The sequence below is a fragment of the Marmota flaviventris genome, chromosome 5 (genome assembly GCF_047511675.1).
Source record: "Marmota flaviventris isolate mMarFla1 chromosome 5, mMarFla1.hap1, whole genome shotgun sequence".
NCBI lineage: Eukaryota > Metazoa > Chordata > Mammalia > Rodentia > Sciuridae > Marmota > Marmota flaviventris.
This window is the reverse complement of record NC_092502.1, coordinates 39,860,883-39,883,614: the sequence shown is the minus strand read 5'-3', so window position 1 is coordinate 39,883,614 and position 22,732 is coordinate 39,860,883. Positions and strand designations below refer to the sequence as shown.

Sequence of the window (22,732 nt, the reverse complement as noted above, 5' to 3'; positions counted from 1 at the left end):
ACCACTTACTGGCTGTATGACCTTGGGCAAGTCACTTCACCTCCCTGAGCCTCAGAGTCTCCTTCTTTAAAATGAAGATAATAAACTTACCTTGCACAATAGCTGTAAGAATTAGGAGATAATGGACACAGAGTGCTCAACACAAGTCCCACACAGAACAGGGAAAGAATGAAAAGAGACTGTAATTCCCAAGGTCCCCCTGCCTACAAGAGACTCAGGCCTGACTTCCCAAGCAGCCCCCATCTAAGGACATCTTATGCCAAGGCCCCAAATGCCCCAGATACCTGTCACCTCTGGTGACCAGGATACTTCCTTAGATGGGAAAGGAAACCCAAGCGTGGTTGTGGTCGCATAGATGCTGTATCCCAAGCTTGTGGTTGGGGTTGGTATCTGCTGAGTCAGGCCCTGAAAAGCTGATAGGGGGGCCATTTCTCTCTCCAGCTTACTACCCGTTGAGGGAAGGTTGGGAGGGGAGCCAGAGGTCATTTCCTCTGACTCAGCGGCCATTCTCCTCCCAGAGGAGTTCTTCTGGAGGACCAGGCACCTCCATGTGGCACTGGTGTCTCTGCCAGCCAACCTGATTGCCATCCAGCATAGTCGAGGCATTGTGCTCAGACAAGAAAGGGGCACTTGTGGTCCAGACAATGGGCTGGGTCGCTTCCAGTTGGCCTGGGCTTCAGCTTCCCTGGGTCAGCAATGTCCTTTCCTCTGCTCCTGCCCACTCCTCTTCCACCCCTTCCCGGAGAATGGTGGCTAGGAACACTGAGCAGAGACCCACAGTCAATTCATAGGCAGTTTGGCACATGCCCTGGCCATAAGGAGGAGGAGGGATGGCAGCTTCTTTCCTCTCTCCTGATAAGGAACATCACCTCTGGGGAACACAACACCGGGGCAGGCCACCGTCGCGAGGGAACCCGAGAAGGCCTGGGTGCTGGAGTAGGGGTTACTGAGACCCCTAACCCAGCCTCCATGCCTCCACCTCCCACGGCAGGCCCACGGTCTGGGCCGCCTCCACGTTTGCAGCCACCCTAGGAGCCCTGCTGCGACGACTGCAGCCACGTGGGAACCAGCTCGTGCCCACGGAGCCTTTCGCCCCCCACCCCCACCCTCGACGGGCGGTGGAGGCAGGCACACCCAGACCCGCCAGAGGGGCCACGTTCCCCTCACCGCGCACCCGCTCTCCCTCCCCAGCGCCGGGGGCTGTGGCCCCGCGTGGGGTGGGGAAGGGGGGAGGGGGCGTCGCTACCCCGCAGTCGCGTTGCCGGGGAGCGCAACCCCGTTACTGTGGCAACGGTTTCCAAGCGAACTGGTGGCGGCTCGCGCCCAGCTCAGGCTCCCTCGCTCACTGGCGCTCTCCCTCCCTTCCTCCCTCCAGTGCTGGCTGGGGGAGGGTCTGCCCACGGCCCCGGGCCCGGGTCCTGGGCGGCGACCCGGGCCAGGGCTTAGAGCCGCCCTCGGGGAGGGGCTCATCCCTGGGACAATCTTCCGCCCGCGCTCCGAGCCCGCCCGGCCCGCAGCCGCCGCGGTACTCACGGGCCCAAGCATCTTCTTCGAGCTCGTTCTTCTGCTTTGGAGCGAGCGGCCCAGAGGACAGAGCCCCCGGCCTGGGGGAGGCGGCAGCGGAGACGGCCCGGGGGAGCAGGCAGTGGCAGTGAAAGCGGCTCCCAGCGCAGGGCTGGAGGCGCGGGGCGCGCGCACGGGCGCGTACACGGCGCGTGCCGAGTCTGGCGTGCGCGCGCGCGGCAGCCAGCAGAGGGCCCCCCGCCCCCCGCCGCCGAGGAGGCTGCCAGGAGAGGGTAGGGGGTGGGAAGGACGCGGTTTCCACCTGCCGCGCCTAGAATCAGAGCCCTGGGGCACTGGACTCACACCCCCGAGGGCATCCTGCACAGAGCATGCACGTGCCACCCAGTTCCTAGCAACAGGCTGCCCCGCTGGACACGGCAGCAGACCCAAAGCACATATGGGTCGCACACGGTGAATGTTCAACCAATCAGCTGAGGTCAGGAACCCCAACACGCACACAGCTCAACCTGGACAGCACACACACGTGCAAGTCCTGGCCACATGATGACAGGCGCTGCACAATGCCCCTCGGGCAGGGGTTCGAGCAGTGTGGCTCCCTCTCCACTCATTACACACCTGAGATGTCCCCAGCAGGGCACATCACCAATTGCCTGCTACGAAGAAACAAGTGCTGAGTCTATAGCCTTGGCCCCATGAGAAAGAGATGATCCTAGGGCCCCACCCTGAGGTGGCCTGATAGAGGCTACTATGAATCTGGGTGCCCTGGCCTTTTAACCTAGTTCTGTTTCTACTCCAGCTTCTCTATGACAGTTAGGGTGATCTACCAAAAGAACTCTTCATCACCATATCAGTTGGGAGCTGAGGTTTCAAGGGACAGGACTCTAAAATATAGGCTTGAGCCCACAGGGTCTGTGTCATGTAACTGGAAATGAGAATCAAGGGCTAGATTCTCCATTTGGTCGCGATTGATTCCAGTTGTTTCAGTAACAGCATCGGGCATGTATTTGTTTCTTGCCATCTACTTTCTCCTGTTTGCATCATCCTAGAACAAGTTGTCCCCAAGTAGTCGGGAGACCTCCAAGGCTTATATCCTGCTATTCATCCCCAGAGGAAAGAGAACTCCCTTTCTTTCCCAATAGTTCTAGCAAAAAACAAACAAGCAAACCAAAAACACCACAATGATTCTTTTTTGGATTCGTTTGGCCAAGTGTGCAGCAGTGAACCAATCCAGGAGTACATGCCTTGGGGGAAGGGATGTATTCCAAGTGGCTACCCAGTTTCTGTTCCTTTTTCTTTGAATATGAACACCTAGATTCCATTGGAGGAAGTCATTGCCCAATCACTTTGGGTACCAACATGGTGGACACCTCTGAACCCAAGTACTCTGCTCCCCCTTTGAACATTGAGCACGTTTCTAGCCTGGCTATTGGGACTCCTTGGGCTGAGTCTGGTTCAATGACGCCAAAGCACAAATGGCTTAGCATCTTGTTTCTGGTAGTCATGCCTTATAAGTGTTTCTTGCCATCTACTTTCCTGATGAGAAGGGAGTCTGCAACTAATACCTCTGGCCCTTCTTGTCTGAGCTCCCCTATGTCCTTTAACATCAAGTTATCTGGAAGACAGTGCCATTCCTCCCCAGGTCACACATACTAGGTATGTCTAGTGTACCTATATGCAAAGAGTGCAAGCCCAGCACCATCTAAGCCACACAGAATGAGAAGGGGCTCCTCAAGGGAAACTTGGGGTGCTTCTATAGCTACTGGGACAAACCAACACAACCAGTCAAAACCCTTCAGGGATTCCCTCACCTGCTAGATGAGGCCCCACATCCTTAACATGTCTTTCAAAGCTAGAGAGATTTGAAAGCATTGACCTCAGCTGCAGCCACTTCTTTTTTTCCACCCTGCCCCATGCTCAGCCATTCTAAACCACTAGCAGCCCTAAGACCATCAATATGGTCCTGTGTCCTGGACAGTACCAACTCTGACATCTTCGAGGCCAAAGGGCTTTCCCTGCTTGGTGTTGCCCCCCAGCCCCAGCCCTCTCTGTTGCAGTGCTGATCACACTAGGTGTCACTGTGTCTGCCTGCCTACCAGCCTGAGCTCCAAGCTGGCAGGGACCTCATTTCCATCTGGGTCCCCAGTTCCCACAGTAGAGCTGGGTGGAGAGAGGTGAGCTTAGCAAAGGATTATTGGGAAATGAATTCTGGGACTTTCCTCTTGTAAGGATTTCAGGTGAGCTTAACCTTAGTCAAGTTCTAGATTCTTTCCTCACTCAAGGGGGAGCTTGGGAAAGGGTCTGATTCCTATCTACCCCATCTCACCTCCAAGCAGATCCTGGTGCAGCAAGAGAAATACACCTCAGGCCCCAACCTCATGCCTCATGAACATGATCTGGCTTTCCTATTCTCACCTGGTTTCAATTCCCACCCTGCAATGGTCATTTTCCCATGGGAGACCTGGAGCAACCCCAGCACTCCCTTTCTGTTGAATTGGTGCTGGGCATCTTTTGGCTGCTCTTATGATAGTTGCTCAGCTTGGTAACCAGCACCCATTCCTCTAGCTGAAGTCCTGACAGTGATCAAGTGATCACTAGCTGCTGGTCTCTTCCTTCAGGACTCAGGATTGAACCGAAGGCCTCAGGATCTCAAGCACGCTAGGCAAGTGCTCTACCACTGAGCTACAGCCCCAGCGGCCCTGCAGGGTGATAGCCATCACAACTATCTTCCTAGTTAAGGGAAGGGCCTGTGCAAAGCCAGCTTGAAAAGTTGCCAAGGCTGTAACTTGAACCCACAACTGTCAACTGCAAAGCTCAAGTGGCTTCTGCAGCCCTAGGTACTTAGGCCAGAGGTAAGAAGCAAATCTTACAGGGCATTCTTGGTGGCTGGGGACACTGGAAAGCTACCAAGCAATGATGGGGTTTGCAGTCTGGGGCAAACTTGTAATCAAACAGCTCTCGCCCCTAAGTATTTACACAGGTGGTCCACTGTAATGTTCTCCCCAATCCCTTTTGTTCTCCATGTGTCTCTCTTTCAAGCCTGGCTAACCATTACCTACAGAAACCCTGAAGGCCTTCTTTCCAGTATCATCACCCACATTTAATGTTTCAAGGGCAAAACTGAGATGGGTCTCATGCACCAACCCAGGGCCAGGTACATAACAGGGGGCCAAGTTAGGAGACCAGAGACAAGTGTTCCTAATAGCAGCTCTCACCTGGCTCCCTAAGCTGTTGCAAGTTCACATTAAGGCAGGTCACCTTGGCTTTGAAAAGCTCAAAAGCAGACCAGCCAAATCCACACCCCAGGGGGAACGGAGGCTTCCTTCCTCAGGCCCCATCCCATTTAGGAAGCTGAGAAACACCAATGGATGAGCCCAAAGGCCACACCAAGGCTACCTGCGAAGTCTACCCTAAGATTTGTCCTAGGGACTTGGAAGGGCAGCCCCTCATAGCCCTACCAGGTCCACCTCCAATCCTTTCTTACTTCTCTGGACCAGAGAAGCAGGAAGACCCCCTCGAACACCAGAAGCAAGAAAGAGGCAGGCAGGGGCAGCTGGCTAGGTTTGTGCTCAGACTGTATTCACAGAGACACGTGGCAGCTTACATTGGACAAAATGAGTAATAAAAATTGGCTTTAAATATGGAAAATCTAGGGCCCTATAATCCCATGTTACCCTAACACTGGGACCAGGATGGTCATCACAGTCTGGGAAGGACCAGGGCTGGGACCTGGGGCACAGGCACAGCCTTACCTTGCCCCCTTCACACACAGTTACACACACACACACATACACACACACACACACGCTCCCCATGGGCACACACAGGGAGGGCGGATTATTGCTGGGGACGTGTGTCTGTTGTTATGAAGAGATTCTGGAATGATGGAGGTTTGGCCAGGGATACCCCACACCCTCCTATGGTCTGAGCTGGAGCATTTCTGAAGAGGTGTCTTCAAGACAGGGCCCAGCATAAGAGACAAAGTGCCCTGGGAGCTGGAAGGCAGAGAAAGACCCATCTGGGACAACCTGGGCAGTGGACTGATGGGTCTCATGGTCAGCCCAATCTCTGGTCACACTTTGGCACAGGCCTAGGGGACACTGAAGCCCCAGATCCAGCTCTAACAAGTGCTTGAAGGGACAGTATTGGGTCTGAAATGGTGGTGGCCTGAGCCCAGGACAGTGGGGGCAGGCACAACTGTCATTTGGAGGTTGGTGGTGGCCAGTGCAGTGCTGGGGACTCAAGGGTGTGGCCTGGCCCAGCCTCAGGCCATCTGAGCTGGGCCTGAGAAGCCTCGTTTGGCAGTAACTCCTCTGCCAGCTCCCAGCTCTCCTGACCAGGGCTGGCTGCACAGAGGAGTGGAAGCCAGGGCGCCGGTCTGGGGTGGGAATTAAGAGCGCTCTGGTTGCGATAGACACTCGTACAAATACATAAATACAGAAAGCCCCGAGCTCCGGAGAAGAGCTGAAGGGACGCACCTTTGTCCCAGGGACGGCCCAGTCCTTGCCAAACTCAGCCAGGCCAGGGGCTGAGGGGCAGAGGACACTGGGGACAGCTCCGGCTGTGTTCCCCAGGCCACGACTTGAGTGGACAATGGGGAAGACCACTGTGCAAAACTGTAAACAGCATTCAGAGTAGCTGCTACCGCCAATCGCCGGTGGGGGCCTCAGGCTGGGGACTAGAGGCGGGTGGGGAGTTCTTCCTCACTGTCGCTGCAGTTCCCACAGCAATCCTGGAGGGACAGGGAAGACACGGAGGGAGAGAGGCAGAGTGGGCGCCATTAACCACCTATGATGTCGCAAGGGGCCAGCTCTGCCTGAGCAGGCTGGGAGCTGCCTGGGGTCATGTTCTGGAGAAGAGGATCCCATGAGGGGCCTGGAGCAGCAGATCAGGCCACACATGGGTAGGTGTCAGGGCATAGGCTTCCGGCAAAATAATAAAATAAGGTGGACTAGAGAGACCCCAGGACCTGCCAGGGCAAGGCCATTGTCCAAAGGCATGGCATGGGGAGACAGGCAGCTAAGCAAGGCTAGCAGCTTGAAGGGGACACGGTGCAGGGAACTGCAGCAGCGGGGAAGGGGATAGAGGAGCGGGCACCAGACTTCTTTCTCCCACATCTCTCCTCTGCCATGGAAGGGCTGCCTGGGGCTCCCCAAGGCCGGGCAGGAAGGCCAACCCACGGGGAGCCCACACTGCTCACCTCTGGAAAGAGAAAAGAGGCCATGAGCCCAGCCAAGGGTAGGGGACAGGTGGGAATGAGGCCAGAGACCCTGGGCACCGCTGGCAGGGCTGGAGGATGCCCACATCCAGTGTAAGCGGGCACCGGCTCTGCCTCCCACCAGTGTCCCCTAGAGCCAGGCTGGGGGCCCAGTTAGTACACTGTCAGGGCTTACCTGGCGACTAAAGAGTCTCTGCAGCAGTCCTTTCTTGGGGGGTGCAGGCGGCTGGCCTTTCCAGTCCAGGTCTGGAGGAACTGAGCCATCCAGCCCAAAAACATTCAGCTCCTGGAAGCACTCAGTCTCCACCATCTACTGAGAAACAGGCAACTGAGAGAGTTGCCCCCAGGGCCAGACCCCTAGAACCCACCCCATCCCAGCAGGGCAGACCCCCACCTCGTTCTGCCAAGGGATGGGCACACTGCCAGTGGCAAACTTCTGGTAGAAATCCTGGTCGGTGGGCTCCAGCTCCACACCTTTAACTGTGGAGAATTGTTCAATATCCAGAACATCCTTGCAATAAATAGCCTGGGGCTGGGGGCACAAAGGAAGTAGTCAGATAGGAAACATACACACACAAGGAAGGCAGCTCAGCCTTGATTCTCCCTCTGGCCCTTGATCTGGTTCTGTTCAATACCAGCAGAATCTGGGGTCTAGAGTAAGCAACCAGGTACCCCATACACTTGCTGAGCACAGCAGTCCTTTTTATCTGTAAACTGGCTTCATTATCCCTCACTGATCAATGACTGAATGTGGCTGTGTATAGACCTGATGCTGGGCCACTCCCTCACCAGCCTGGGGGTGAGGAGTGCAGGCTAGGGAGAATTACACGCTGAATCTCAGTTGGCTTCCTTATGCTGGGCCTGAAATGGATGGGTTCCCACCCTGAGATGTCCAGAGGCTTGCTCCATCTCCCCTCATAGCCAATCAGAGGGCCGGAATGAGTCTCCAACAATCTCCCCAGGCCCCTGCAACTTAGCATCAGAAAGCCACTTTCTTTTCCATCTTTATGCTGTCTTTCAAATCCTACCATTAAGGATGTCAATTAAAATATTATGAGCCAGACATGGTGGCCCATGCCTGTTATCCCAGTGGCTGGGGAGGCTGAGGCAAGAGGATTGCAATTTTAAAGCCAGTTTCAGCAACTCAGTGAAGCCCTAAGCAACATAATGAAACCCCGTCTCAAAATAAAAAATAAAAAGGGCTAGAAATGTGGCTCAGTGGTTCTATACATAGCACCAAAAATAATAATAATAATAATCATGAGAGTGGGGGTATAGCTCAGTGGTAGGGCTGTGCTTAATAAACACAAGGCCCTGTGGATTTAATCCTCAGGTCATTTGCACACATCTCCTCATCATCATGTAAAATGGTGCATCCATAGGGCTGGGGTTGTGGCTCAGTGGTAGAGCACTTGCCTAGCACATGTGAGGCACTGGGTTTGATCCTCAGCATCACACAAAAATCAATAAATAAGTAAAATAAAATTGCACCCATCTACAACTAAATATATATATATATATTTTAAAAATGGTGCATCCACTTTTTTGAAAAATCTGACAGTATCCTTTAAAAGGTAAATCATGTTAACATATGACCTAGTAATTCTATACCTAGGTATATACCAAGAGGAAATATCAACATCTGTCCACACAAAAACTTGTACAGGAATGTTCATAGCAGCCAGGCACAGTCGTGAGCACCTGCAGACCTAGCTACTCAGAAGGCTGAGGCAGGAGAATCCCTTGAGTTCACAAGTTCAAGACTACCCTGGACAATACAGTGAGAACCCATCTCACAAAAAAAGAATATCATTGTTCATAATAACCAAAAAAGTGGAAATGGCTCTAATGTCTACCAACTGATATGAATAAACAAATGAGTTAGGCCCGGGGAGATAGCTCAGTGGTAAAGCACTTGCCTAGCATGCATGAGGCCCTTGGTTCAATCCCCAGCACCACATTAAAATAAATAAATAAGGCCGGGCACGGTGGTGCACACCTATAATCCCAGTGACTTGGGAGGCTGAGGCAGGAGGATCACAAGTTCAAAGGCAGCCTCAGCAAAAAGTGAGGCTCTAAGCAACTCAGTGAGACCCTGTCTCAAAATACAAAATAGGGCTGGGGGTGTGGCTCAGTGGTCAAGTGCCCCTGAGTTCAATCCCCAGTACCAAAAAATAAATTAATTAATTAAATAAAATAAACAAACCAAATAAAAGGAGAAAAATAAATAAATGAGGTATCATCCAAACAATGGAATATTATCAATATTGCTATACGCTAACATGGATGAACCTTAAAAACATGCTAAGTAATAGAAGCCAGTCACAGAAGACCATATCTTTTATGATTCCACCCACATATATGAAACATCCAGAATAGGCAAATATATACAGACAGAAAGTAGATTAGTGATTAACAAGGACTGGGGGAGAGAAGAATGGAGAATGACTGCTAGTGGGTATAGGGTTTTTTGTTTTGGCTGGGTAATGAAAATATTCTAAAATTTATTGTGGTGATGTCTGTATAACTCTAATAAAAGCTACTGAACTGCATCCTTTATATGTGTGAACTGTATGGTATGTGAATTAATCCTCAATAAAGCTCTTAAAAAAATACATCATCATTAAGCTTGCTTTTCATCTATTGCTTCTAAAACATTAAGCTCCAAGGCACTGATTTTATCTCTAACTTTGAACTAAAGACCACAAACAGTGAGATTATTTCAAGGTTACTTAAGATGATGTGCATAGGAAGCAGTCTCAGAGGCAGGCTGATGGAAGTCAGGCCCACTTGGTTCAAGTGCTAGCCCAGGACAACACCCACGCTTCAGCATTCCTTGGAGACCTACTACACAAGATACAGAGGCAGCAGCTCCCTAGCTGGCCTCCCCACTTATACCCACACCCTCCATGGACCCACTCCCTACACTTTACATTCCTGCTCAAACTTCCAAAGCTCCGTCATTTGGGGCTCATGTTCCTCTTTCCCTGCATATATTTGCTCCAGGCACACTGGTCTCCTCACTGTGTTTCATCACACTAGACTGTTCTCTTCTACAGGACCTCAATACCTAGCTGCTCTTTCTGCCTATAATGCTGGTAATGCTTATATCTTGGCCTGGCTCTCTCCTTCACACATTTCCAGTTTCTGCTTAACCATCAAAGATCCCCCTGTCTAAAACTATGATGCCCCCACCCCATCACTCTCTGCCTTCTTAGCCTGTTTTTTTTTTTGTTGTTGTTGTTGCACGTAGCGGTACCTGAAATTCTTTCTAATTTATTGGTTATTTTGGTGTGCCTTCTCGATTGAACATAAAGACAGATTTGGGTCCTATGGACCTTATTATTTTCAAGGTCTGAGCACTCATGTATTTGTAAAATTAAATGTGGCTGGCAGCAATCAACCCAGCCTGACTATCACCTTCTAGTCTCCCCAGTGCTCCTGATGAACTGTCAATCACAGGACCCAATTTAAAAAAAATAAAAAAAATTTTTTTTAGTTATACATGGGCACAATATTTTTATTTTGTTTATTTATTTATTTTTATGTGATGCTGAGGATTGAACCCAGGGTCTCACACATGCCAGGCAAATGCTCTACCACTGAGTTACAACCCCAGCCCCACGGGACCCAATCTTTATAGAGCAAACACATGTCCTAATCCTGGCCAATCAGAACCTTTCCTATAATATTACACACAAAGTAGCCTGAATTCAGAGAGAGGGATACAGTCAACAGGTTGAAGTAGAGCCAAGGGATGGAGAGTTGGCAACACAGCATGAAACCCTGATGTTGACCCTACTCAGGAACTTTCTTGCCAAAGGAACCAATAAACTCCTTATTAGACTTTAAGTTTGAATTGGGCTTCTGCCACTTGGAATCTGATGACTAGAAGATATTTTTGCTTGCAGGGTGCTTGACTCACGAGATACTTAATAAATCCCCCCACTGGCATCTCCATCTGGGTTTTTCTTTGGGAGATGGATCACTCCCACTCAGTGGTCCAACTGGGTATGTGATCCAGGGATGATCAGTGAGGGTTCTCTGAGCCATCAGAGGCAATGAACACCAGCCTGAGGATTTTTCCCCTTTGGTATTTCTTTTGAAATCTCTAGGCAAGAAATTCTATCTATGGGGAAGACTGAACTGGAAGGATGTGGGCCTGAACTGCTGGAGGTCACTCTTGCCACGCCCTGGGAAGAGCCACCTGACAGTGAAGACTACATAATCAACAGTACATTGTGGAGGGAGAAAAATGAATTCCTTCAGTACTACTGGAGTCACCCCACCTTCATCCCTCCATCCAGATATACCAAAAGCCAAACCTATCCTGAGGTTTTTCCATTCTTATGAATCGAGTGAAGTGTGTGTGTGTATGTATACTTAGCTAAGTCATAAGATTGGATTTTCCAACATCTGCACTGCAGATGTTTTGACCACTACTCCACGGGACCCCAGCCCCAGCCCTACTTGGCCCTGCCCTCAGCAGGAGTGGGAGGCACTCACATCAGGCTTAAAGGGCGGTTCCAGCATGCCAGCTCCCAGCCGCTTGAAGTTCAGTTTCTTGAAAAGGGGGTGCTCCTTCACCTCTCGAGCGCCACCCCCACGACACCCTAGGCGCTCCGCAGGGTCTTTGCAGAGAAGCTATGGCAGGGCAGGGATGGTCAGGGTGCCCTTGGGTGGGCAGGTTGGTGAGGTGCCCCAACTCCAGCCCTGGTCAGTCAGGCCTCCCCCTTGCTGCAGTACCTGGGAGCAGAGTGAGCGGGCCTGCGGGGAAAAGCGCTCAGAATACTCCTCAGGCACTTCCTTCACCAGCCGCTCCACCTCCTCCCGCTTGATCTTCTTTTTCCTTTGCTGGAAGGGTGACTGGCCTGCGATCATCTCATACAGGAGGCAGCCTAATGCCCACCAGTCAGGGCTGAATGTGTACCGCTCATTCTTTACCACCTCTGGAGCTGGGCAAGGGGCACAGGAGCCAGGGCTGGGTAGGTGGCAGGGAACAGACCCTTCAGGCCCCAGGAATGCCCATGAAATTGGAGGATCAACTCAAATACCCACTGGCCAAGCAGGCAACATCAACTTGATAGTGACCTTGGCAAGTATAGAACACACACCCCATCAAAGGGAGTTGATGTGGCCCTGCAGAGGCACCCAGGATCCCAAGGTCTTGTTTTGTTTTTTTCTTTGTGGTGCTAGGAATCAAACCCAGGGTCTTCCATATGCTCAGCAAGTATTCTACCACTGAGCTACAACCCCAGCCCAGAAATCATTTTTATATGAAACTGTCTGGCTTATGAAATGTTGGCAACCAATCAGAATTGTTTTAAAAACAATTTGACTTCAACACAAATATGACAAATGGGGCCCATGTAGCTACTGGCTTGCAGCTTCTGGATTTCCTAAGGGAGAAAAGAGAGAGGGCAGAAACTCCTACTTGATGATCCCTTCAAACAGCCCGGGCAGGCACCTGGGAGTTCCCCTCCACTCACTATCTCTTTTCATCTCAAGGCTACCGGGAGGCAATACAAATAATCCTTTTGCAGTAGAAGAGAGGCAGGAGAAGTGGAGCGCCTAGCCCAAGGGCACAGGACAGGCAAGGGGTGGAGCCTGTAGAGCCGGGACTATGCCCACTGTGGGGTCACATTTTGGGCCCTACACTGGTCTGTACCACAGATAGGGATGCCTACTCCAAGCATGGGCAACTCAAGGGAGGGCAACAGATTGATTCCCTTCGCCCCCTTCCCTGGTAGCCACCTGCAGATCCAGCCAAGAGTAGTGCTTCATAAGTATTTAGGGAATGAATGATATTGATTCACAATGTGAGACTCTGGCTGAGTCTTGGTCTCCTCATCTACAAAAGAGGAACACCAATGTGGGCTCTCTACTCCCTAAGGCACAAGAGACCTCCATACAGAAGTGGGTGGGCTAGGGCACAGGGAGACTCACCCATGTAGCCCACGGTGCCCACCCGGCCTTTGATGGTCTGGCCTTCTGGTACATGCACAGCCAGTCCCAGGTCAGAGATGCGGATGTGGCCTGAATGGGGGTGGGGAGAAGTAGGTAGGCCTGTTAATAGGCCAGGCCTTCCCACCCCACCCGACCTCTGTGCTGCTCCACCCCACCTCTGTGCTGCCCCACCCACCGTGGTCATCCAGTAGGATGTTCTCTGGCTTCAGGTCCCTGTGGGAAGAGAAGAGCAGGGTCAGGTGCTACTTAGGTTGTTAGAAAGCCACACAGGGCCAGTCCCTTCTAGCTCACTTGGCCCCTGGGATTAGATGTGGAGCAATGTTTAGGACCTATTTGGTATCAGGGTAAGAGGGAGCCCTGCCCCTGACCTCCTGTAGTAGCCCTGACTCAGGAGAACAGATGAAGGCTCTACCAAACTAGGACTCCAAGAAACTTTGTAGGCAAGTAAAAGGCAGCCCGAGTGGGGGACTCCACAGACACCACCAGCAGTCTCGTTCATAGCTGGTGTCAAGGAACTCCCTCCTGTTTGTGGCTGACTCTACCTTTCCTCTTCAGATGGGGCTACCTATCCATCCCCTCATGGGACGTTAGGAGGCTCAAATGAACTCATCAGCAACAACTATAATAACAGAGCTCTCTACCACTGGGTCAGCCTGTGAGTTAGGAACGGCAGTCTGCCATTTCCAAAGGAAATAGTGTAGGGAGCAAAGAGCTCACTGACTCAAGGCCACACAAAGAAGTCTGTCAAAATCAAGATTCGCAAGCGAGTCAGCCAGCCCCCCAAAAACCTAAGTCTGAGCCACTCAAGTCCATTCAGTGTAAGGAGAGTGCTGGGCCCAGAGCTGGCCCAGGTTGTGTGTGGTCACAGCCCTAGCACACCAACATCCTTCCACTACCTGGCCCGATCCGCAGCCTCAGCGCCCCTACCTTCAACTGTACCCAGCTGCAGCCCCTTGCTGGGAAGGGCCAAGCCCCGGCACCACTGCCTGAGGCAGCTCCTCCCCACCTGTACACAATCCGCTCCCGGTGCAGGTCCTCTAGGCCACAGCAGATCTCAGCAGCGTAGAAGACAGCTCGTGCTTCAGGAAAGCCAGCCTGGCCCATGTGGTAGATGTGGAACTTGAGGTCGCCTCCATTCATCAGTGTCAGCACGAGGCACAGTGCGTCCTTGGTCTCATAAGCATAGGCTAAGCTCACCTGTGGCCAGGGGACCCGAAACCTCAGGTAGGAGCTGTGGGGCACCCAAGGGCCAGGCTAATGCCAGTTGCCCAAAATATCCTTCTGAGTGTCACTCCTTAGGATACTCTGGCCTGTCAATACTCTTTTGGCATCACCCAGAGCGAGAAGGTGTTATCAGAGGGGGCAGGGCAGGGAGAGGGTAGTCCCTTTGTTAGAGGCAAGGAACTTTAAGCCTGTTGAGGGCAGGATGAGCCAGCATGGCGAATGGAAGGGAGAGGTCTCCTTTCTGTACTTACTACAAACCTACTGTTCACTTTCTCCAGGATCTGCTTCTCATTTAGTGCCATGGCCTCCCCTTTCCGCTTCTTGATCCGCTTTTTCTCCAGCTTCTTGCAGGCATACATCTTGCCTGTTGCGCGCACCTGGCAAGCACACACCTATGGCCAGGTAGAAGCGGGACATGAGGGCCAGTCATGCTCTTGCTGGTAGTGTAGGGCTTGAATTAGGGTACTCTGCCAAGGGCACTGGCCTGGCCACTCACCTCCCCAAAGCCACCTTTGCCCAGGACTCGGTACTGCCTGAAGGTGTTTTTGGTCACTGGCTGCCTGTGGGCAACAGATAAGGGAGCAAAGGCCCATGAAGCATCTCCACAACCTGGCCTGTCCTTGCCCAACTCGGGAGGAACTCACCTTTCCAGCCACTTCCACTGCAGGAATCGGTTGAAGTAGATGCTGTCGAGGTAGTCGGCAAAAGGGGCCATGCTCAGGTACTCGTGGGTCAGCCTGTTGGAAGGACCAACCCAAAGGTCAGCCTGACACCCCAGATTCTCAGCTTGATGGCCCAGGCCTCCTGTGATGTGCATGCTCAGCCCACAAAGCCTTATCCTTGGCCAACCCTCCCGCCAACCCACTGAGGAGAGACATGTTCATCCTGTGCTGAAACTAAGGATGCTACAAACTACCAAGGTCAAGGCCAGTCCTCTGGGCACAAAGAAGCCCCCTCTTTGGGGCACAATTTCAAGCTTGAGGGCAGCATGGCTTACCGGGTCAGCTCCTGGAAGAGGTCTTTGCAGGGCCCCTGCTCCAGCCGCTGGGCGCAGTTAGTAACCAGCTGCCGGGGAACCTCAGGAATGAGGTCAGGACCCTGGGGACAGGCCAGGACAGGTCAGTGCAGGGGGCTCCGTTGGATGGCTGCTCATTCCCGGGGCAGAGCCAGGCATCTCTGCCAGCACTAGGGATAGCAGCAGTCGGGTAGTGCACTAGCTGGTCTCGGGTTGCTGGATCTCTTCTGGCTACTCCCCTTGAGGCTGGGTGAGGGAGAAGTGCTGGCAGCCCGCCTGGCCTGGGTCTGGCCCTGGCCCACCCCCTGGGCTCCATGCCCACAGTGTTGTCTGGAGCAGCTCCAAGGCACTCACTGCCCAGGCTGTGGTCACTCCTCTCCCTGTTGTCACTGAGCCCTGCCAGCCGCCGTCATCTCTCCATCACTGTTCACTCACCGTGTGGCTCAGAAAATTCTGCATTAGCCGCCGCCCACATGCCTTCCGCTTCTCGTCAGGGGTCACTTCGTACTCAGCCTGCAGGGTAGAAGGTAGGGCAGCTTGGGGTTTGAGTGGAGCAATAGGTGTGGGGAAATAGGACAGTGGCTGGGACCTCCATCTGCCCTCAGAGTTGGGCTGGGCCCCAGGGCAGGCTGCACTCACCACCCCGTCCAGGAAGGCAGTGCAGCGGGTCAGCTCAGGCCTCGTGGCGCAGAACTCACGGAACAGCAGGCGCCCGATGGGCTGCCGCTCACACAGGCTGTGGTAGTCACGCTCTGCAGGCCGAGATGGGAGCTGCTGGGGTCACAGACCTGGAGCTCACTGGCAGGATGCTCCTGCCCATACTGCCAGGCCCTGGGCCCCAACAACAGCTTCCAGCCCTCCAGCGTGGCAGCCATTATCTCCTTTAGAAACCTTACCACAACCCTGAGGTGGACACTTATTGCTATTTCAACATACTTGGGACTGGGAGGCACAGAGAAATTAACTGATTAGCTCAATGTCACACAGCCAGGAGTCTGAGCTCCAGAGTCCAGGCCTCCTCTCCTTCCCCCTGTAGTCTCCTGGTTCACACAACTTGTATATGTCACAGTGCTGGGGCTGGGTGCGGTCTGTGAAGTTCCGGCCCCAGCTGGGCCAAGCCCACACCTGTTGCCTGCCTGGCGAAAGTGTGAGAGGAAGCTGTGGCTTCCTTCACACTCAGCTGGGCCTCCTTCCCAGGCAGTGGAAGCAACCATGGCCCACTCATAGCCCACATGCAGGATATCAGAGGGGCTGGGCAAATCATAGGTGCTGCTTAGACCTGGGGCCTCCAGCAAGATAAGCAGGAACTGGAGTCCTAGGCCTTTCTGTCCCCTTGCAGAAGTAACCCTGTCACACTGCATGGCATTGCTGGGCATCCCCCAGGGCTGGCTAGGTGGCGCTAATGAGCACAGGCCTGGAGCTCCTAACACAGTCAACCTGGGAACTATTCCCTCTGGACTTGTGGACCCTGCTCCCCTGGACTGGCAATTCCTTGGTTTCTCTCAGATTGCAGCCAATCTGCCCTTGCCCTCCTCTCCACACCCACTTCAACCAACCCTAGTCAGTCCCTGTTCTCCCTCTGCCCTTCACCCATCTCAAGCCCAGGAACTGAAACTGGACTGGGTGGTGCAGCCTCAACCTTCCTGGTCACTGGACCCTCTAACTTTGCCGCTATGCTGTAGGGCAAAGTCTCAGAGGAGGCTCCCCTAGCATTACTGGTCCCCTCCATTCCATCAGCCCCCAGTTCACCCGGGCCTCACCGAGGCTGAGCCGAAGCTCTTCACACTGGCTGATGTGGGGGAACTGAAGCATCTGCCGCCATTTCTTGCTCTTGCCTTTTCGATTTCCACCACCACCTGTAGAAGCAATCAGATGCTGGGTCTCATTTGAGTCAGGCTGCCAGCACGCCTCCACTCAATCACCAGAGTGGTCCCAAGGCCTTCAGGGCACAGGCTGCCTGGGAGACCTTCCTCCCCACACTCTAGCATGCCCTTGCTATGTTCCAAAACACACATGGTCCTCCTGGGCCCTCCAGTTAGGGGCTGGGAGAGCCAAGAGGGGCAGCGAGACCACACCAGCAAGGAGCTCAGCTTCAACTGTTTTTCCCAGCCAGTCTGTAGGAGTTTCCCAGGTGAATAAAGTAGAGAAGGGTGTCAGAATGGTGGGAAGCCAAAGCCCATAAGAGAACAATTCCAGGTCATGTGGGACAAGCTTGAGAGACTCCAGGGGCAGACAGCAGCCTGTGTCACCAGAGAAGCTCCCAGGCCTTTATCAGGAGAGCATCAGAGTTTTATCCTTTGTGCTTCTCTCTGCCCATAAGCAAGGTGGCAGCATGAGGGCTGGCACTCAGGATTCCCCCTCTTCTGCCTTGCACACAGGGGCTTTCCCGGTCCTGATGCTTGCCTCATTTTACCTAGCTGATCTCCTGTCTATAGCTGCTGACATCCCAGTAGCAGCTGAAATGCCTTCAGAACCCAACAGGTAGGGAAAATGTGGGCCAGATGTGAGGCAATAGAGAGTGGTGGGGAGTGTGATGTTGTAGCTACTCATATTGGAAGAGGCACCAGGGAATGCCCCTTCCACCATGGGCAGCTATAACACAACTCCAGATGATTTATTGGTTGTTGCTAGACAGAATGCTGGCCCACTCTGGCCAGTTCTTCTGAATTTTCAAAAGCAGCTAGAAATCTAGACTACCACATGAAATGCTGGTTCCATTGATTAAAAATTGAGGGGGGGGGGGGAAAGCCGGGTGGGGTGGTACACGCCTATAATCCCAGCAACTTGGGAGGCTGACACAGTAGGATCACAAATTCAAGGCCAGCCTCAGCAACTTAGCAAAACACTAAGCAACTTAGCAAGACCCTGTCTCAAAATAAAAAATAAATAGGCCTGTGGATGTGGTTCAGTGGTTAAGCATCCCTGAGTCCAATCCCTGGTACCCAAAACAAAACAAAAAAACTGCTGCAGCCAAATAAATAAAACATGTCAGAGAGCCAGCCAGATGTGGCCTGTGGGCTATCAGATTGAGAATGGCGGGAGGGGCCTGAGTCGTAGCCTCTCAGACTTGGGAATGGATCTCCAATTCACACTTGGCCCATCACTTGCACTTGATGACCCTCAATTTCTCTTTATGTCTTTCAAGTCCAAAGCTACCTTCAGAGGTATTATGAGAGTGGTCAGGAGTCTGTATCCAGCACTCAGGAGGCTATAGCAAGTAGTGGGCCCAGGTCCAACAACTTAGTGGCAACCTTAGCAACCACTTGCCTTTTCTAACCTCAGTTTCCCTTCAGGTTCCCCATCCCTATCTCCATCTAGCCTGGATGGAGGTAGGTATAGGTGGAGGAGCTGCCTTGGGGGGCGGAGCAGGGCTGAGTCCCTCAATGGGTTCCCTGACTGAAGCTGCCTGGAGGAGGAAGTGTTGCAGAGGCCCCTTGAGAAACCTGATGGTGGCCCTTCTGCAGCCTGCATTTGTACCCCACAGTCATTGCTTCACTGTGAGTGAGCAATAAACCTCCACCCCTAACCCAGGGCAAGGCCTCCCCAGAAGGGGAACTCCTCCCCCACCCCCACGGGTCCCTCACCCAACCCTCCATGTCCTGCTTCCCCCACTAGTTACTTCCTCCTCCCCCTCCTCCCAGCCACATCAAGGCAGCAGAAAAGAGTCACATGCAAATATCCTGTCCTGGAACTGACAGAGGACTCCACAGGGCTCCTCTCCACCCTACCTAGAACTCTCCCAATGCTTATGGGCACCTGGAAAAGGAAGGCAATACAAGGGAAAGCTCACACCCCCAGTGTTGTTCCACTTCACCCTCACAGCAGTCCTACCAAATTGGGCCCAATTTCATGAGAAAATACATTCTGAGTAAAGAAACAGTTTGACCAAGATCCCAGAGCCAGAAAGTGATGGTGGCAGGATTTGAATACAGCTCCCACAACTCAAGTTCCTTTTCCACCTCAAATATGCCTGGCATTTATTAAGTGCCAATTGTATACATATGACAAGGGTTTCCCAAACGACTTAGGTCACTCGGATCATTTGGGAAGCTGTCAAAGGTCCTGGATCCTAGACCCAAGCTGTCAGCTAGCACAGCTCTTCCATGGGTCTGGGTTCAGAACCCAGTGCCAAACAGGATATCCTTTAGTCTTTCTAATCCCACCCAACCATTCCACAAAAAAGGATAGTGAAGTTGAGGAAGAAGAGACTTGCCTAGAGCCATGAAGATGGGAGGGGCAGAACCAGCCAGGATAAGGATTCCCTAATGTAGGCATCAGACCCATCTGGCCATACAATCCTGCACCTTGCTTAGGGTCCAACAGACCTTGACAAAGATGCCCACACCGTGTAGCCAGGCAAGGCAATGCCCTCAGCAGGCTTGAGGCCTGAACTGGCTATAGCCCTAGGAAGGGACGCCTGGCAGGGCTCTCCCCACCCCTCCTCCCTGGCTGGCTGGATGACGAGGCAGAACAGAATCGGCAGATGCCCCCAGAGGCTGAGAGGAAGGCCCAGCCCCTGGGCTCGGTAAGGGACAAGAGATAAGACAAGCTCCCAAGGCACTAGCTTGATCCTATTTCCAGACAGCATCTCACTGGGGTGACACACACTGGGTAGGTAGGCAGAGGACACCAGGTACTACACCCAGATAGGAGCTCCTCTGAGCTTCCCTATGGACAGTCCTGGGCATTCTGTGTCCTAGGCCTTGGGCAATTACAATCTGCTGTGATCTGGGATTAGTCTCTGGTCTGAGCCTTTTTTCCCAGCTGTAAAATGGGACAGAAAGGCAAAGCAGACGACTCTTTCAGCCTGGAAGCCCAGCAAAAAGTGGAAAAACCGCAGGATTTCCTGGCCCTAGAGTTCTAAAAAGAAAGGACTTGTTCACTGTTTTTTGTCCAGCACCCTGGACAGGATGGGGCACAGTACTGGTGTCTGTTGATTATGTTACTGGGGAGGACTATGGCAGGTGAGGGGCAGACTGACCACAGGGCAGTGTGGGTCAGGTCTGGTCCAGTGTCTCCCAGGACCCTCACATTGCAGGTGCCTGATAACATCTGAAGTGCAAGCCATGAGGAGCTACATACACACACACTAAGTCCACCAGAATGGCTTCCCCAGCCTAACCAGCCCAGCATGGGCTCCTACTTATTTCTATCTGCGTTTGTTCCAGTAGGTCATGGGCTTCCTGAGAGCAAAACCATGACCCATTCACCGGTTTTCAGTGTCCTGGGGTTCCTAACAAGTGACAGTGCTGTTGGTAGTTTATATGACCAGGAGTTTCCCCAAGTCGGGTGAGTTGTGCTACGCAACTGTTCATTCATTCTCTGACCTTTAAGGAAAGCCAATTTTTGCAGTTCAGAGGTCTGGGCCCAGGGCACGTGGGGCATCTTCTGGCCTTTCACCTGGAAGAGGCCTGAGAGAGAGGCTCTCTTGGGGCTCAGGTCTCACCCTTCCCTCTTCCTTCCTCTCTCCTACCATCACCCCTTCACAACCCTTCCCTCCCCCATTGCTGCGAGGGCGGCGGTCTGACCCCCGCCCCTTCCTGGGCCCCAGCTCCCGGGGGCAGGTGCGGAGGAGAAGGGCGACGGGGCCGGAAGGGCTCGTGCCAGCCTGGGGTTCGGGGCGCGGGGCCCGCGGCCCTTAGGACTTAGGAGATCCGGCGGCTGGGGCTCCAGCCTGTGCTGTGAGGCCGTGTGCACACGATCCCGGGGCCCTGCCGCCCGCCCGGCTGCCTCACCTTCCCGGGCCTTGAGTAGCACCGTGTTCGCTACGATGTTCTCGAGCTCCATGGGCTGCAGCGCCGCCGGGCCCACCGGGCCGCGCCGCCGGCCGGGGTAGCTCTGTAGAGCCGGGGCCGGGTGCGACTGGCGCGGCGCGGCGCGGCGCGGCTCGGCTCGGCTTGCAGTGACCGCGCCGCGGCCTCCCGGGCCTCCCCGGCAGCCGCCGCCGCCCGCCGCGCACTCTCCGCCCCCTCCCGGGGGCCACCCGGGCGCCGGCCCGCCCCACCCCGCCCTCTGTTTACTTTACTCGACCAATAACCGAGGGAATGCTCCCCGCGCCGTCTTCCCATTAGCCCCCCTCTTCTTCGTCACCGCCTCCAGAGCCAGGGATTGGCTCAGAGGAGCGGGGTGGGGGGGAACGGGACTGATCGCGTCACCCCTTCCTGGTTGGTCTGAGGGCGGGGTTGGGCTCCGAGGTTCGAATTTCTAGACCTGGGTAGGACGTCGAATTGTCAATTAGGGCCGAGCCCTCGGTAGGGGAGTCGGAGGTGGGGACCGTGGGTCACGCCCAGGAGGCCGGATGTGTAACTGAATGAAGGAAGCGTCGGTTATTCACAGAAGCACGTTGATTGGGCTCTCAGACGGGGGTGTGGCCTGGGAGCCTGGGGCTCGGCGGTTGGCTCTTCGAGGGGTTTATTTGGGCTGCTTCTCGGGGTGTTGGGCCTCCTGCGTGCCGGCTGCGAGCTGGTTGAGGCCGTTTGTCCCCCTGGGTCGGCCCATCCTGGAGAGGACGTACGTCGGAAGCGATGGGAGGCCGAGGGGAGACTGCTGGCCTCCTTAGCGGTTCCCCTGCCTCGGGTTCCGCGGCCGCTGGCACCCCCACCCCGCCTCCGCAGCCGGATGTTGTGATTTCTCTCCACCCTCACTGCCTCGCCCGCCCTCGGCCTCTGTTGCCTTATAAGGCCGCGCTACCACCCCTAGACATTGGGATGAGCTCACACCCATTTTACAGGTGGGGAGCAGAGGCGCCGGAGGTTGAGTGGCTGGCTGCAGGCCGAAGACTAAGGGGAAAACAAGGCCCAAATTTCACAGCTCATCAACACTTCTAGCTCAACACCCCACTTCCTGCACCCCCACTTTACACAGCAGGAAACGGAGACTTGTCCAAAGTCAGCCAGTAAGGCGGAATCTGTTCGACTGGGCTTCTCTGATCCCTATTCATTCACCCAAAAAATACTTACAAAGCACCCGCGTTGTCCCAGTACCAAGTCAGGTGTTGAGGAGTACAGTGGTGTCAGCAAGAGAGCCAAGCTACCTGCTTACATGCTTGAAGGGGAGGTGGGAAAGTAAAGGTAATAAACCTGTAAATAAACAATTAAATGGATAGTTTCAGAGAGTGCTAAGTGCTGTTAAGACCAGGAGCTGGGGACTTAGCCTGTGGTAGAGCATGTGCTTATTAGCATGTGCTCCATGCCTTAGGTTCAATAAAGATAAGGGTCATGATGGCCTCAGGGTGTGATATTTGAGTAGACCCAGCAGAGGCAATAGCAAGTGCAAAATCTCCCTGGAGGAACGTGAGACAGAAGTAGCAATAGAACTGGCTAAATCAAGGAAGACTTCTTAGATCATAATGAGGAGTCGGTTTTCCTAAGACATAAGGCCTTTGAAAGAATGATTTACACTTTAAAAAGATGCGGCCCGGGTTCGATCCTCAGCACCACATACAAACAAAGATGTTGTGTCCGCCGAAAAACTAAAAAAAATAAATATTAAAAATTCTCTCTCTCTCTCTCCCTCTCTCTTTGAAAAAAAAAAAAAAAGATTACTCTGACTAAAGGTCTCTTAGCCAAGAGTGGAAGCAGAGAGCAACTGGGAGGCTACAGAATGTCCGGAGAGAGCGGATGGTGGCTTAGATTAACAGGGTGGCAGCAGAGATGGAGAAAAGTGGATGTATCTAGGACACATTTGGGAGTTTAGAGTTACCAAGGGGACAAAGGGCAGTGAAGATTTTTGTGTTCAAGTGAGACCCCTGGGTTAATGAGAACATGGAGGTTTCAAATTAATGGAGT

At 53.4% G+C, this 22,732-nt stretch overlaps 1 protein-coding gene across 5 annotated transcripts; it reads right to left on the bottom strand.

Moving 5' to 3' along the window:
* Positions 1-2,693: 2,693 nt before the first annotated feature.
* Grk6 (G protein-coupled receptor kinase 6) lies at positions 2,694-21,028 on the bottom strand. 5 transcript variants are annotated; one of them, XM_071612178.1, is made up of 17 exons: positions 20,971-21,028; positions 20,273-20,356; positions 16,706-16,801; positions 15,585-15,697; positions 15,381-15,458; positions 14,928-15,028; positions 14,575-14,667; positions 14,427-14,490; positions 14,182-14,322; positions 13,713-13,903; positions 12,882-12,919; positions 12,686-12,775; positions 11,486-11,694; positions 11,246-11,383; positions 7,134-7,271; positions 6,915-7,049; positions 2,694-6,253 (listed from the first exon to the last, which is right to left on the bottom strand). In XM_071612178.1, exons 1-17 carry the CDS (start codon positions 21,011-21,013, stop codon positions 6,200-6,202), a joined length of 1,806 nt encoding a protein of 601 aa, XP_071468279.1. In that variant the 5' UTR covers positions 21,014-21,028; the 3' UTR covers positions 2,694-6,199. The 5 variants fall into 5 exon arrangements, with proteins under 5 accessions (XP_071468279.1, XP_071468282.1, XP_027796876.1 ...); XM_071612181.1 differs by lacking the exons at positions 20,273-20,356; positions 20,971-21,028 and adding exons at positions 6,800-6,801; positions 20,681-20,800; XM_071612179.1 differs by lacking the exon at positions 2,694-6,253 and adding an exon at positions 6,474-6,723.
* Positions 21,029-22,732: the final 1,704 nt, after the last annotated feature.